General features: G+C 44.1%; 1 protein-coding gene across 4 annotated transcripts in view; it reads left to right on the forward strand.

Annotated features, from left to right (window-relative positions):
• Window positions 1-15,873, forward strand: part of LOC125946854 (uncharacterized) — a 184,956-nt gene that overhangs the window by 127,848 nt on the left and 41,235 nt on the right. For 2 of the 4 annotated variants that reach the window (XM_049670946.1, XM_049670944.1), the window contains exons 2-3: window positions 3,377-3,426; window positions 9,388-9,531. In XM_049670946.1, the coding sequence (XP_049526903.1) occupies window positions 3,409-3,426; window positions 9,388-9,531 (162 nt within the window). In that variant the 5' untranslated portion in view covers window positions 3,377-3,408. The remainder of the gene's footprint in view (window positions 1-3,376; window positions 3,427-9,387; window positions 9,532-15,873) is intronic. The other 2 variants (XM_049670945.1, XM_049670947.1) reach the window with 2 other exon arrangements.

Here is a 15,873-nt window from a genome sequence, read left to right on the forward strand (position 1 = left end):
AGTTCAAAACTTAATTAGTAATTTTTTGTTAATTAGTCGATTATGCATTTCAATTTTTTGTGCAAGTAATGTCCGCCTGTTCAAGTAGACCAGCTCATTAACTAGAATTGGGCTGTCTGCCACAGGCAACCTTAAATAAATTTTGAAAGTGTTCGCTGAAACACCCTGTATATATATATATATATATATATATATATATATATATACAGGGTGTTTCAGCGAACATTTTCAAAATTTATTTAAGGTTGCCTGTGGCAGATAGCCCAATTCTAGTTCATGATCTGGTCTACTCGAAGAGGCGGACAATACTTGCACAAAAAATTGAATTGCATAATCGACTAATTAACAAACATTCACTAATTAAGTTTTTAACTAATTACCTGATGGCCGTTATTGCAATTTACAAATAGTAGCCGTGGAGTTCGCAAGACGGATCCACTTGGAATTAGTTCTCAGGATGACACCAATTTCGAGATATGAATTCTCGAACTATGCGGAGAAATGCATTGGCGTTCCAGTTAATGTTGTGCTTCAATGCATAAAGCGACGTTTTGTTAAGAACCTAACTGGAACGCCAATGCATTTCTCCGCAATGTTCGGGAATTAATATCTCGAAACTAGTGTCATCCCGAGATTTCGTTCCAAGTGGATCCGCCTTGCGAACTCCACAGCTACAATTTGTAAATTGCAATATGGGTCATCAGGTAATTAGTTAAAAACTTAATTAGGGAATTTCTGTTAATTATTCGATTATGCATTTCAAATTCTTGTACAGGTAATATCCGCCTCTTCGAGTAGACCAGATCATGAACTAGAATTGTGTTATCTGCCACAGACAACCTTTAAGAATTTTTGAAAGTGTTTGCTGAAACACCCTGTATATTCAACAAATACTGGCTCAAAAATTAGCTTAACGCAAGTCACCAACGCGACCCTTTCTAATAATAGGGGAACAGTCGATAACTCCTGCGTTTCTTACTGTCATTAGTAAAATATTGAATTGCCACAACAAGATGACATGCGGTGATAATTTTACTGCATTGACTTAGCTTGTCGTGGAGCGCAGCACTTTTTTTTTTGGGGGGGGGGGGTAGCTATGGACTAATGGTGAATTCTTAGTGGGACTTAATAGTATTCGCGACTTCTTATTCGTGTTCCTGGGCAATGCCACAAGGCAAGGTGAGAAAACAGTGCCCGATGTTTGTGCGCTTTTGGGTAAACGTCTCCGCTTTCCTTTCGTAAACGGAAAAATATGTCCTCAACACACGGTGATGTGCCACAAAATTACACAGATTTGACATGTGAAATGACTTCGATTTCCGCAAAATAGTTGCTATAAATTATTGCACTATATTTAATGATGAAGTACTAAGTATAGAATGAGCAGAAATATGCTTACTTTCATCTCATAAAATGTGTAATCGCAGACAATCTTTATGTATTGCTCCGCATATGTAAAATGTTTAGTTTCCCATAAGGTTCATAAAGATGCACTACGCTTCACAAGCTATGGGGAATGTTAACACAAAATCAAAACCGATGCACGGTATTTCACGTAGCAGCAACAATGTTACGAGGAGGAAATCAATGTATGATGGCTGTCGAAAGAACCATAGTGATGAGATGTGTAATCGCCGAGAAATAGGGCACGTATCTAAATTACTTCAATAGTGAACTTTAGGCGCCTTTGTCAGTGTGCCAAATAAGCATTGTGGAAGACTGACAAACATTGGCCAGATAGCCAGCGACACATACCTAAAGATCTAAAGATTAGGTAGTGCAAAAATCGAGAAAAGTAAAAGAAAATGTGGACAGTTTGCAATAGTGGTGCAAGGCCGAGTCGCAGCGGAGCTAGTTCCGGCTTTTGGTAAGTGCTGCTACGCTTTGCTAAGTTTTGCGACGTTATACATGGCTCGACAAGGTTCATACTAACTGTTGCTAGGTTTTGCTAAGTTTTGCGATGTTATGCATGACCTGGCTAGGCTCATACCAAGCGCTGCTAGGTTTTGGTAAGTCTTACGGGGTTATGCGTGGCTTAACTATGCTCATACTAAGTGTCGCCAAGATCCCATGGATTCGCGGGATTGGCGTTGTAAATTCTCGGTGACGCGCAGGCCCGGAACCGATTCCCGGTGGCGTCAAGCATTCAGTCGGCAGCGTTCATTGACTCTGGCCCAAAACTCGGGATACTCCGCTCGGTTACCGCGTTTGTCGGCTCTCCTTCGTCGATCGTAGTCGCGCTGGGCGGCGCGCCTTGTAGGCGGCTTCTTCCTCGGTTGTCTTGTCTTTCTTCGCTCGCCCCATGGTAGCTGTGCACGCGTGTTCACTAGACGAGGGAGGCGACACGTCTGTCGGCGCGCCGGCTGCTCAGAGCTTTCTAGCATATCAGTGACGTCACTGCTAAGCGAACACTGGGCCTCGGCTGGGGACAGGGTAGGCGAAGCGCACGCATGCCGTGGCGAGACTTCGCCCTCGCACGTGTGTGATGCGAGGAGGTTGCTTGGCTCGGCGACACACAGCTGGGCCGATTTTTCTGTCGGCACGAAACGGACTTATGAAAAGCTTAACAGCTCCGCTGTATGAAATGGCTGAATATTCTGTGCTATTCCGTTAAGAGATCTGTGCGGTTTAGCGAAGACAGGATTTCACGTGAAGATGGAGGCTTGAAGTGATAAACAGTGGCCGGACAATGTGATGTGACTGGATCCAACGTTACAGCGAGGGGACTAGTTTTATCAGCGAAGGGAGCTGCTTTGCTTAGCAGCGCTTACGTACCTCAACTCACTCTTCGTCACTGACACATGGGAGAGCAGGACCAAAATAAGCTGCTGTAGAGAGTAGATTGAGGGAAATAAAAGTGTTCAAAAAAAAGTTTAATGGAAAAAGAAACACTTCACCTACCTGCTTACTACTGTTAACAATGAATTCTGCTTGCAACATGAGTACTGCCCATATCAGTTTCTTCTGTACCATAAGTACCCCCCCTCCCGCCAGCTCGTTTTAGTGAATTCTTTTTACACTTCGACTCGCCTCACACTAGTTTATGCGCTAACTGATAGGGGGGAGGGGGTGAAAAGTGAATGTAAATGCTGCTTAAGGAAAGCAGTTGCTGTCCTAAGAACATAAGCCTTCTATGAACATCGCTTGCAGTGACTTTCCTATTTCCTCCACTGTTGATCACTGTGTGCTTAAACTTGTCTATAATCCAATAAACTTTTGTGGGAAAGATTGATTAGGTTGTCTGCCGTAGAACCTACTTGCCTCGTGGTCATACTGTACAACATTAGCGTGCTCATAACTACATCATTACAGTTGAGATAGCTTATTGTGGTGTGATCTTCATTTCGAGACTGTAATTTCAGTATGACTTTTGCAGGCATAACTGCAACTTGTGCAAGGGGAGATACAATGTCCAGTGCAATGTCGGTAAGCAAGTTGGCTTGTTAAGATAGATGCTATTGGCCTCTAAGAACGAACTGGTGGCGGTGTTTCATTTTCTGCGACCTGCAAATATAAACCACAAAGTTGCTGTTCAGAACCTTGCATTGAAAATAACACACCGATTATCAATCCATCAATTTTGTGGCTAATAGCACTATTCAGTTGCATGAAGACTATTTCTCAGAATTAGTGGCTCAATTTACTTACAGCACCCTTAGGGTAAACATACAATATATATGATGTTCTTTCTTTTATTTGCACCAAATTAGATCCCACATTCTACGGGATTGGCCCAAGTTCTCCAGTGCTATTTTCGAAATGCCTAAAGCTATGTAAAGACTGTGGTACGTTACACCACCTTCATGATCGATCAATGTTGATCCATGTTTACACGCTTTAACATTTCTTCTCTGGAGTACAGATGCCATCGTTGTCCTCACTTTCATCACACGACGTAGCCACAGCTACGCATGCTCTTACTCGAAGATACCGTCACAATCCGTGCTCCTATTGCTCATGCCCCTTAATTACCTGTGCAGGACCTAACAATCAGCATTTCGCATAAATGGGCGTCAAGCGGCATCAAGGAATCATACCCTTTGCATCATACGAATGTAATAAGCCCGCACATATCAAACAGATCACACAAGCGTCATGTCGCCATTTCTACCTTCTTTATCCTCCTCTTCAATCCCCCCGCTCCCTCCGATGTACTCAGACTTCTCATTCGGTACGCTTCACTTCCCCCACCTTTTTTATTCATCCCTCCTGGGATGAACCCGCCGTGGTTGCTCAGTGGCTATGGTGTTGGGCTGCTGAGCACGAGGTCGCGGGATCGAATCCCGGCCACGGCGGCCGCATTTCGATGGGGGCGAAATGCGAAAAACACCCGTGTACTTAGATTTAGGTGCACGTTGAAGAACCCCAGGTTGTCCAAATTTCCGGAGTCCCCCACTACGGCGTGCCTCATAATCAGATCGTGGTTTTGGCACGTAAAACCCCATAATTTCATTTTTTTTCCTCCTGGGATGGTATTTAAACAAATTTGGTATGGAAGCCCATTCTTCATTTTCGTTCGCGCCGATATACCAGAGTTTTTAAGTTGCCTTACTGACTTGCGGTTTTCACGACACGATACGGTCCTCTATAGACAGAGCCACTATTTGATAGTCCCTTTCTCTCGAGAACCAAGTCTCCTACTTCCAGCGCTGGTAACGTTGTGTTTTGCTTCTTATCGAAGTTTCACTTCATTCTTTCATGGTATTTCGCTTGGCTGTCTTCTGTCCTTCTTGTTTCTGTAAGCTGTACCATCTTGTCGACTCCCAAGGATACATCAGCGGGAAGATAAGTTGGTTTTCCAGTAGCAACAAAGAGTGGTGCACATCCTAGTCCATTTGTGTGCGATCGGTTATGATGAGATTCATCCCTCCTGGGATGGTATTTAAACAAATTTGGTATGGAAGCCCATTCTTCATTTTCGTTCGCGCCGATATACCAGAGTTTTTAAGTTGCCTTACTGACTTGCGGTTTTCACGACACGATACGGTCCTCTATAGACAGAGCCACTATTTGATAGTCCCTTTCTCACGAGAACCAAGTCTCCTACTTCCAGCGCTGGTAACGTTGTGTTTTGCTTCTTATCGAAGTTTCACTTCATTCTTTCATGGTATTTCGCTTGGCTGTCTTCTGTCCTTCTTGTTTCTGTAAGCTGTACCATCTTGTCGACTCCCAAGGATACATCAGCGGGAAGATAAGTTGGTTTTCCAGTAGCAACAAAGAGTGGTGCACATCCTAGTCCATTTGTGTGCGATCGGTTATGATGAGATTCATCCCTCCTGGGATGGTATTTAAACAAATTTGGTATGGAAGCCCATTCTTCATTTTCGTTCGCGCCGATATACCAGAGTTTTTAAGTTGCCTTACTGACTTGCGGTTTTCGCGACACGATACGGTCCTCTATAGACAGAGCCACTATTTGATAGTCCCTTTCTCACGAGAACCAAGTCTCCTACTTCCAGCGCTGGTAACGTTGTGTTTGGCTTCTTATCGAAGTTTCACTTCATTCTTTCATGGTATTTCGCTTGGCTGTCTTCTGTCCTTCTTGTTTCTGTAAGCTGTACCATCTTGTCGACTCCCAAGGATACATCAGCGGGAAGATAAGCTGGTTTTCCAGTAGCAACAAAGAGTGGTGCACATCCTAGTCCATTTGTGTGCGATCGGTTATGATGAGATACTGCTGCTTCAAGGCAGCACTTCCATCCTCCCGGGAAAATTGGGTACATGTTGATGTATTGCTTCAGGTCCCGAATAGTTCGGTCCGCCAATCCATTAGCTGCTGGATGGTACAGGGCAGTGAATCTCAGAGTTACTCCTCGTCGTTCTGCCCATTCCTGCAGTTTATGGCTTCGAAAGGCTGGACAATTAACTGATACCAAAACATTCACGTTGTCAAACACTTTGCGGTTCAGCAATGAGATCACGCTGTTGGCGTCCTCTCTTCCTGGCTTCGCTGCTACCATCCTTGTGCGCTCATCCACGCACACAAGGAACGCTTGCGTTTTCTTCACACCTTCCGACTTCTTACGGCGTTCGGCGAAGTCTAGGCGGACAACTTCGAATGGTGTCCCTGAATGTTTCGGCAATGCCATTTGTTGAGTTGGTTGTTTGTATTTCACCTTATTCACTTGACATTCGTCCCAAGATTGCACATACATATTCGCGTCTCGTTTCATGTGGGGCCATGTAAATCTCTTCGTGAGCTTAATGTAGGTTCTCCAAAATCCATCGTGTCCACCTGAATGAGGGCTATTATGGTAGAGATCAAAGATTTTCGACACAAGTGTGGGAGGCACTATAATTTCCCCCGTCACTGTAGGCTGTAGTGCTTCAGTTCCTTCCCAAAGTTCAGCTGCGTTTATTGCTTCTTGGTGAACTGAAAAGGGCGTGACCGCCAACCTCGACATAGCGACAGCGTCTTTCATGGAAGCTCCCGGGCGATGACTGACTTCAAAGTCAAACTGCTGAAGCTCGTTCACCCAGCGTGCGATTTTTCCTTTAAGTTCCGCGAACTTCAAAAGGTGTGTCAGTGCTTCGTGATCAATATAAATCTTGAATTTTTATCCTTCTAATAGGAGCGGAAGTACCGAATGGCCTTTAGGACAGCGAGGGCTTCTTTCTTAGTTGTTGTGTAGTTTTCTTCCATCTTGGTGAAAGTGTAACTGTAGTAACCTATCACGCGAAGCTGCTGATTGGTTGCCCTGGTGGAGTCTCGTTGATGCTGAACAGCTCCGGTTCCATAATGCGACGCATCTGTATTTAGTTCAAATGGAAGCGAAAAGTCCGGAAGGCAAAGCACAGGGCCAGAAGAAATTAGCTGTACTAGCTCTTCGTACGTATAGTCGCATTCTCTTGTCCATTGAAAATGTACATCTTTTTGCGTTAACCTTGTTAAGCACAGTGTCTTGATAGCGTAGTCCCGAATAAATGCTCTGAAACAGCCGGCTAGTCCCAAAAACACGCGAAGTGAATGGATGTGAGAAGGCTTCACAAGTTTAGCGATGCGCGCCACGGACTCTTCTTTGGTATATTTATTGGTACCATCCAATACTCGACGCAAAAAGGTAAGCTTGTTTTTAAAGAACTCGCACTTTTGAAGTTTACCTTGAGCATCGCTTCGGACAAGGCAGTGAGAACATGCGCAAGGTGTTCTTCATGTTGCTGCTCACTCTTAGAATACACAATGATGTCGTCTACTTATACATTGCTGAAGCGACCAATAAACAGGTTCAGAACTATATTCATCATCTTCTGAAACCAACTGGGCGAGTTTTTCCAACCAAACGGAAGACGATTGTATTAATAATTGTCAAATGGAGACCCAAAGCCGGTGCATTGCTTGGTTTCTTCTTGAAGTGGCATTGTCCAGAAGCCCTTGCACAGATCTATCCTGAAAAACCAGGTACAGCCGCCGGTTTCGTCAATGATGCTGTCTATTCGAGGAATTGGAAATGGGATCAAATGCGTCTGGTTGTTGATCGCTGTATAGTCAGTGCACAGCCTGAGGCTACCGTCTTGCTTTGGGGCGATGGTGACTGGCGATGCAAACGGCGATACAGATGGACGGATGATACCAGCATCTAACATCTTTTGAAGCTTCTTTTTTAGCCATGTCTTCTTTTCTCTCGATAGGTTGTATGGCTTTGGCGGAATATAGTAGTGTCGTATAATTTAAAGGTGACTTCAAACTTGGCGGTACCAGCAGGATAGCCTCCCAAGCAGAACAATTCCGGGTAGAGTTTCTGAATAATCTCTCCATTTTTCTGTCTGCGAATTCGATTTGCGTCAGTCAAAGGTTTCGAATTCTCTTCATCGGGGCTTAAAGACACAGCGTCGTCCCATGTCCGGGCGAGAGAAAAGGAAGTCGTATTCGACACCTTCTATCACCAAGGAAAGAACTTCAGCGTACTGCGACTGATATTTTAGCTTTAAGCTTATCCATTCGCATTGTTCCTTTTCATGACCATCATAACCTCGTACAAGCACTGATCTGCCTGTGAATATGTCTTCAGCATTTGCTCTGCTTCTCTTGAGTATTGATATTGAAGCTGCACTGTCGACAAGAGCTCGCAGGTTCTGTCCGTTCACTTCAAGGTGCATGTGAAGTAAACGTGAAGAGATCAGTAGGATGGTCTCGTTTCGTTTCCGTGGAACACACTGAGGCTTTTGTGGCATTTTTTTCTTTTTTTTGTGTTAGTGTTGGTGACAGCAAGGCGTTACCGGGTCGTGAGGCGGTCACACGAAGTCTAATATATGCACTGTCTTTAAGTTGCGGCGACCGTGCATCCGAGTTGCTCGACTGAGTATCTGACTGATGGGGAACGTCTGGCCGCGTCTTCAAGCTCCTCTCGGACCAGTAGTGAGGGAATACTTGTAGCAGCTCTAGTAGAGCTTCGAGAGTGTCCGGCCCTTTTATTTGTGCATGCCGTTGGAAATCTCTCGGGAGACCATGGATTACAAGTGCAAAGACCGATCTTAATGGCAACTATGGTTCAGCAAGTCGAAGCAGTCGCTGCTTCTCTAGAAAGTAGTCAAGTGGCGAACCAGACCTAAAACGGTTAAACAGCGCGCAGTGATTTCGCATTCAAAAACACTAAAAGCGCACCTGTATATATCGAAACACGAATAAGCACAAACACAACTTCTGTAAAAATACAGCATTCCGGATATTAACCAGCAGCTGAAACTACAAAAACTACAAGCTACAACAGCATAAAGTTACCTTCCGCAGCAGTGCGTGCCTAGGTCAATCTTGTGAAAAAATTGCACTTTTTGCTTGCCGTATCAGAATGCGTAGACAACCCATCAAGAAAGCTCGTATCATCCTCAAAATAACTGGCATGACTTTCCAGCCAATCGCCTGTGACAGTGCGTTTCAACTGTTACCAGTGGCAGCAGCACTGATCAGCGTCTATATGTTGTAAGCCAGCTACCCTCCTATCATAGAACTGTCTTCTTATATCGGCAACAGCAATGACTGACTAAATTTTGCCACTCAACCTATGGCTACATTTAGACGCAAGAACATAATTTCACACCCATTCCACCATTGCATGGATGCCTCTTATCAACTATACCGCTCGTTTTTGCAGCGGTAGTTATCATTAGCTTGCCGAGTTACAGATGTTTGGCTTCGTGAACACGCTTTATTTCATCATAGTTTTGTTACGGAGAAATTCTTTCGTAATGTGTGTTTTTATTTCTGCCCCTGGTTTTGAATCGCCGTGCCATCATATTTGTATGAATAAATAAGTCACTATTTTCGTTTCGTTTATCAAAATTACTTAATTAAAATACTTACCTGCAGTATACCTGCATTTTATAAAAGTACATTTCTTGAGACAGGAACCTGTAAAGTGGCAAGAAGTCATTTATTGTTCTTCTATGCAGCTCCTGCGAAACAAGCAAAAACCCCTGTATCTATTTGGGGTTGAAGCATCAAGCATAAGTGATCACAACTGCTGGCGGTCTACGTATGATTCCACGGGTGCTAACAGTGTACTTCGCCATACTGTGAAGAGGAACTGGAATGACGTAAGTGTCACTCGGGAACAAAACCCCTTCATTGCATAATCCTTTAAATAGAAAATAAAACTGACCCATGTGCGTTAGAAAAAAATGGAAATGGCTCCATAAATCAACTTCATTGAATATTAGCTCGACGTCTACTCGTGAAAACGTTGATGTAGGACAACGTTAGCATTGCATTTGCGGACACACGGTTTGAGTTCCTATATCATTAGCTGTTTAAACATTCATTTTGTTGCTGTGTTGGATTGCGCGCTGTTGATGTTACATAACCATTCTACTGCCATTCGATTATTGTTATGTTTGTACTTACATGTGCATTTCAAAATACAATTACTCTTGGTCATTTCTGAGTAATCTTCAACTGCCAGATGTTTTATTAATTACTTCTAATGTGTTGATTTCTATTTTCCTATAATCGGAAGCCTTAGGTTACACGATGTCTTTATTTACTTCTGTTCTCTTGATTTATATTTTCCTGCTAATTTTACCTTAGTTGCTAATCGTATGTTCTGCATTTTATACATGTACTAACAGGAAGTCCCCCTGACAGTTTTTACTTTGGGACCTCCTTCGGTATCACCATTACTTTGTAATTGTAATTTTGTTAATGTCTACACAAAATAAACTATATTATACATAATGCGTGACGCATGCATCCTGTCACGTCGCATCGTTCTAGTATACTGTTTACGGAATACAATATTATCAATATGACGGATATTTATTCATTATGGCACAAAGCTTGCGACGCTGCATTTGTAATGCCTCATGACTTCAAGTATCACAAACATTTCGGAGAATACCCTCATATCATTCCATACCAACACAGACTGTAACGAATTAAAGAAATATTGGCCACGTGGCTTGATTTCCGTATTGTACAACATGTTCCCCAAAGTAATTTCTCTTACATTCCGCTGAATACATAAATCAACCATCCTACAGAACAGACTTGGTTTTAGGACCTGATATCTGCAGTGGATCAAAAATTCACGCTATCAATCAGAAGAATGGGGTCATGCAAAGAGAACCAGTGTGTAAGATGCTCTAGGCTGTACGCTTAGAAGAAATATTCTCACATGGTAGTGAGGGTCAACAATACAGTAGGAAAACTGTGAATCACGAAGGTAACTTTTTATTGTGCGGACTTGTGCCCACAAAACAAGTAACGCTCGAAGCACAATGATAGCGGCGAACTCAATCGGCGGTCGTCGAAAATTTGGTCAGCGGCGAAACGCGTCGGCTTTTATACGTGAGTCATCGGAGGTTCCAGATTAACCCCTGGTGCCCGCGTGTCTTTCAGAAAGTACTACACAATTCGCGTCGCGCATACAGTCAGACTACATGTGCTTCGGTGACAATAAGCAACGGACAGAACCATCGATAACGTTCCAGTAAGTTCCGAACATGCAGGCCCGTCTTACAATGAGTGATAACCTTAAGTTTTAGTGGGTGAAATGCGGTCCCCGAGAAAAGGATAAATAAGTAGACGTGTGAATATCAGCTGTCAGCATCAGCGTGGAACCGATGAGTTACGATAAGACTTTGCAAATAACTTTGTTTTGTTCAGCAATGCCGCAGATGACTTGAAATAACTGTACTCCTTGAAGGACCTTAGCGTAGAAACTGCTAGAGGTGGTTTGAAAATTAATACGTTAGGCCCGTATTCACACAAAGCTCCTACGTTAAAATTGTTTGTAACAGAAATTGCCAGTCAATCCTGGTGCGATATATATTAGCCGAGGCCCCCTTAACCGGCCAATGACAAAAAGCACTCACGCACTCAAAACTTTCTGAATTCTGTCCCAGAAGACTAACGGCATCTTCAGATGGTGGCTACGATGCTCCGAGTCCGAGTGCACCAATTGGGGAGGTACTCTGAGTCCAAGTATAAGATATATATTGCTCCAACTGTGCAGCTCGTTGCTTTTCGAAGCAGTGATAGGGAAGGAAGCAAGAACTGAGGAAAATGTCTTGTAAACCGGCTACTTGTACCGCTGCCGTCGACTACTGCATTTTAGTGTAAAACATGGCAGAGGTGGTGGCGTATGTAGATGACAATCATGTTTATCTAAACGGAGCAGTAGTGCTGATCGCCTGTTTTACGACAGAATTGGGTTGAGTCGCGTGAGTGGTAACCAACAACATCTCACGTTTGCTCTGATGGCAGTATTGGAAACGCTTCTAGGCGCTCATAACTGGAGTCGGGCGATCATTAAGGGCCACCCAAATGTAACCGCATCGCCCTTTATAGAGCTCTGCTGCTAACGTATTGGGCAGATACGTGGAAGGTAACAAAGACGCATGAGAAGATGTAAGAATAGCACAGCAAGGGCCGAATCAAAAAAAAAAAACTACGGGAATGCTTAGAAATTTCTAATAATCTGAAAGGGACGGCCTAGTTGAAACCATAGCGATGTGCAGTGAAGCTGAGAGCCCCCGCGGCGACGTGTACAAGTCGCGAGAGCCCGCTGCGAGCGTGCTGCCGCCGTTTTAGAACGTTCTAGGAGTTCAGCCGCTGAAATTTTCCTGCTCCTCCCCAGCTTGTTGTTGCCCTTTCCTTTAATGCACTATGGCGTTGAGCTCGAGGCCCAGTATGGGAACGCTAGTAGACAATTGCATTTGCAAACGAGAGCGCTGGCTCCATTACTCCTTTCCAGAGCCGCCGTTCTGGACATTCCGACATATTCTTCGAGGCGTGACGTAGGCGTGACGCTTGCCAAATGGTGCCGATAGCCCCAGTTTGCTTTCGTAACGTGACGAAAATTTGACGTTTCGCCAAAGAAACTGTAGTGTAGGCATTGAACCTAGCATTCGTTATGAATCAAAACAGTTTTCATCTCCAGTAAAAATAAAACAGCTAGCTCAAAGCGTACGATTAATCCATCCAAATTGTTTTTCGCTTACGTCGTCTGCATGCGCACAAGCTGTCATTTGCTTCATTAGCTAGGATGCGTGTCCTCGGGAAACGGAATGAGTGATTGTATATTGGTGCCAACGCGCTTGCTTTCTAGATTGAGACAACGTATACGCGACCTACCAGTGATGATGAGCGCTCGCTGTAGGCCGCGTTATCGCGATCTCGTGAAACGTAAGTAACTGGTAGGAGGTGGGTATATACATACCCACCTCCTAACCCAAAATGAAACAGGTCTCAGGCGGTTGACTGGAGGCGACTTCAAATCGGAACTTACACGAACCCGGTACATCTTAACCGCATGTTTCCGGATTTACACCCTGAGGCCAAACGTAAGTTATGTAATTAATGATAGAGTAGCCTCCCCAGAGCACATACTCTGGAATTGTGAAATACTTCAGAGGAGAATTGCAGTCCCCCCGGATGAACTAACGTCGCGGTGAAGAGCCCCACTGACTAGCTCTGATCTTCAGGAAACTTTGGGCCATCCAGCAAGCCCGGGAAGCTACCGAGAGACAGGGTCTCTCTGCTGCCCCCGGCGCGGCCTAGACCCAGGCCATCAATTTGCCGGATATTTATTAAAGTTGTCTGACTCACTCACACTTTATCGGTCCCCGTTTTCTTGCGCTTCAAGTCAAGTATGAAGCAAGAGAGTGTTCTCGCCGTCTTTTCAGTTCCTTACTTCCCACCCTAAAGCCGGGTAGGTCTCTTCGTATTGATCGTGCGTGTTGATCAGCCGTTCGGAGATACTTTTTTTGCGAGAAGTGCTATTGATTGAGGACAAAACCTAAATTCAGTTGTACCCGTGCGTTCATCGCATCGTAAAATTCATATTATTACGATAGCATCGAAAGATGTTGAAGAGACGAGCCGCCGCGCGAAAGACGATGAAGTATGTCTGTGCTCTTGGTGCGAGCGACTGTGGGCCTGGCTGTCTGGCTTCAGTGTAAATAGCCTGTAAATAGCCTCTTTCGTCTGTGTCCTTCCACACGTAACAATATAGTTTAGTTCAGTATATATGTTTCATTGTAATTTTTCGTGGTTGGACAGGGCCACTGAAGAACCACTGTCGGCTTGCTCGCGTGGTTTCCGAACTGGCCGTAGGCGCTGCGGACGTCCTTTTGAGATAGCGCAATTCTGAAGCCTTATTCAAAGGCACATAATTTTCAACTCGGTTTCATGATTTCCGTGCGCTGTGCAACGGTGAACTCTGTCGTTGCGGGCTGACTCGGCTGCTAAGCCCGAGGATGGGTTCAAGGCCTGCCACGTCATCCGCGTTTCGATGAAGGCGAAACGCAAGGCGCCTGTATACTGTGTGACGTGAGTACACTTTAAGGAAACCCAGGTGGTAGAAATTATTCCAGAGCCCTCCACTGAGCCGTCCCTCATTACCAATGTGTCGCTTTCGCCACTTATCCAGTGTCACCGAAGAGCCACGAGCTGTGTTTGACGATTTGATGACCTTATACATTTATTTTATGCTTAAATAAACTATCTTTGTACAGCCTTGGGCAGAATCATTCTAGTACCATTGTAATCATCTTAATTGCACAGTGTGAGGCACTCTTGTAGTGCAGAGCAGGCAATTGGTTTCGGTAACCATGGACATTAAATGGTGGAGAATTCGTTCCAAATGTCTTGGGTGCATGTCGGATTCATGTACTGGCCAAGCATTGCCTTATATTAAGCTCACATATGACTTTACTGCAACTGGCACTGCAGCTAAGAGGTTGTGCACTGCGTGTGTTATAGCCCATATGCAGTTTTGGGAGGTTTAACACCACATATGGTACCATACATAACACTATGTGCAGACGTCAAAGGCGTAGCACCTTTGATTAGCAAATGCCATGAACAGAGTACTGCAAACCTAATTTATGGCTGTTTGTATTGTTGCACATCAAAAAATTGAGCTGCATGTGATAAGACATTTGCGAAGTTCTTGTGCCCAAGATAGGTGCTTGGTTGAGGTGCATTGGGCACTTCGATGGTATAAACAGGCAATATTTAATTGATCAGATACTGTAACAAAAGTAATTTATGCAGAGTACCATTATATAGCAGTCCACGAGGCAATGTTGTTTGGTCAACGGTTCACTGTTGATCGTCTTAACTTAGTATTGTGGCAAGGCATCTTTGAGGCACAGACTAGTAACGCACGTTTGTGTTTGTTTTTGCATTCAAACAATATGTGGTGTTGGGCTCGAGTAAAAAGACCCAAGACTCAGTGAGGGTTCAGTGTGACAAAAGAACATGCATTAGACTCGGACAACATACACCTATTAAGAGATGTACTTACATACATAGCATTGACACTAAAGCATTTACATCTCTCTCCCTCTGTGAGGTGTTAACTTGATCATTCATCGTTGGAGCCCATTGGTTGAGTGTCAACACGACAACGACACTCAACTATGGTTGAGTGTCGCCCAAGGGGCAGACTGAGGAGAAGCAATTGTGGATGCACTGATCCATACAAAATCCAAGTTCTTGTCAAGACAACAAATGAAGTTAAAGGTTTTCTTGCGTTGCCATGAAACGAGAAATACTGACTCAATGAATTCAACTTGCTGCCACTGTCAATGTCCAGTGTTCAGAGAAGAGGAAACACTAGTGTAAAAAATGTCATTTCTCACTATACTTTAAACCACTGTAATGGGGGTGAAATACATTAGAGACTGGTTCTATGACGACTGCACTGATATTTCCTCTGCGCTTGAGCCGAGAAAATACATTTGTTGACGTTGACCCACTTCTACCTATTGACTATATTGACTAAAGTATTGATTTCAGTGTTTCACAAAATGGCTGGTGACCGATGACGCACACGAGCTGCTTTTGGCATTCCTGATTAATTGTATAATTATATTTATGACCAATTATAATGGTACAATTATGATACCTCCGTAACCGTAATTTATGGTACAACCGTAACCCTTGCAAAAGAATCATGAGGTGGAAAGGCTTGAGCAACCTTGTAGCAAGACAAAACATCCCGGGCAGCGTCATGTCACACACTGGCAAAGCCAGCATTCATTATATGCTACCGAAAAGAACTTCAGAAACGGGTGCCTTAGCACTTGCGTATCTGGACAAAGAGCCGACCCACTGGGCGTCCTCGGGGAGTCTGTAACTGAGCGTCCCTAGCGGCAACAGTTGCCACTTGTCCAGGACCAATGAAACCATCTAGTTAGCCACTGAAAAGTATACCCGCTGGAAAATGTTGACAAGTACTTGGGTGAGAATAGATACTACTGAAAGAAGTCTGCCTAAGCATTGTATGCTATGCATGGATCGAAAAGCTCATTTATGTGCATGATTGAGAAAATCTCATGCATCATGCACATGTAGGACGCTTCAAATTCATTTGGCAAGCTTTGTTTCACAAAATACAGGTCTTAACGGTAGCACAACTACTATATACATGG

Source organism: Dermacentor silvarum, chromosome 7, assembly GCF_013339745.2.
Source record: "Dermacentor silvarum isolate Dsil-2018 chromosome 7, BIME_Dsil_1.4, whole genome shotgun sequence".
Lineage (NCBI taxonomy): Eukaryota > Metazoa > Arthropoda > Arachnida > Ixodida > Ixodidae > Dermacentor > Dermacentor silvarum.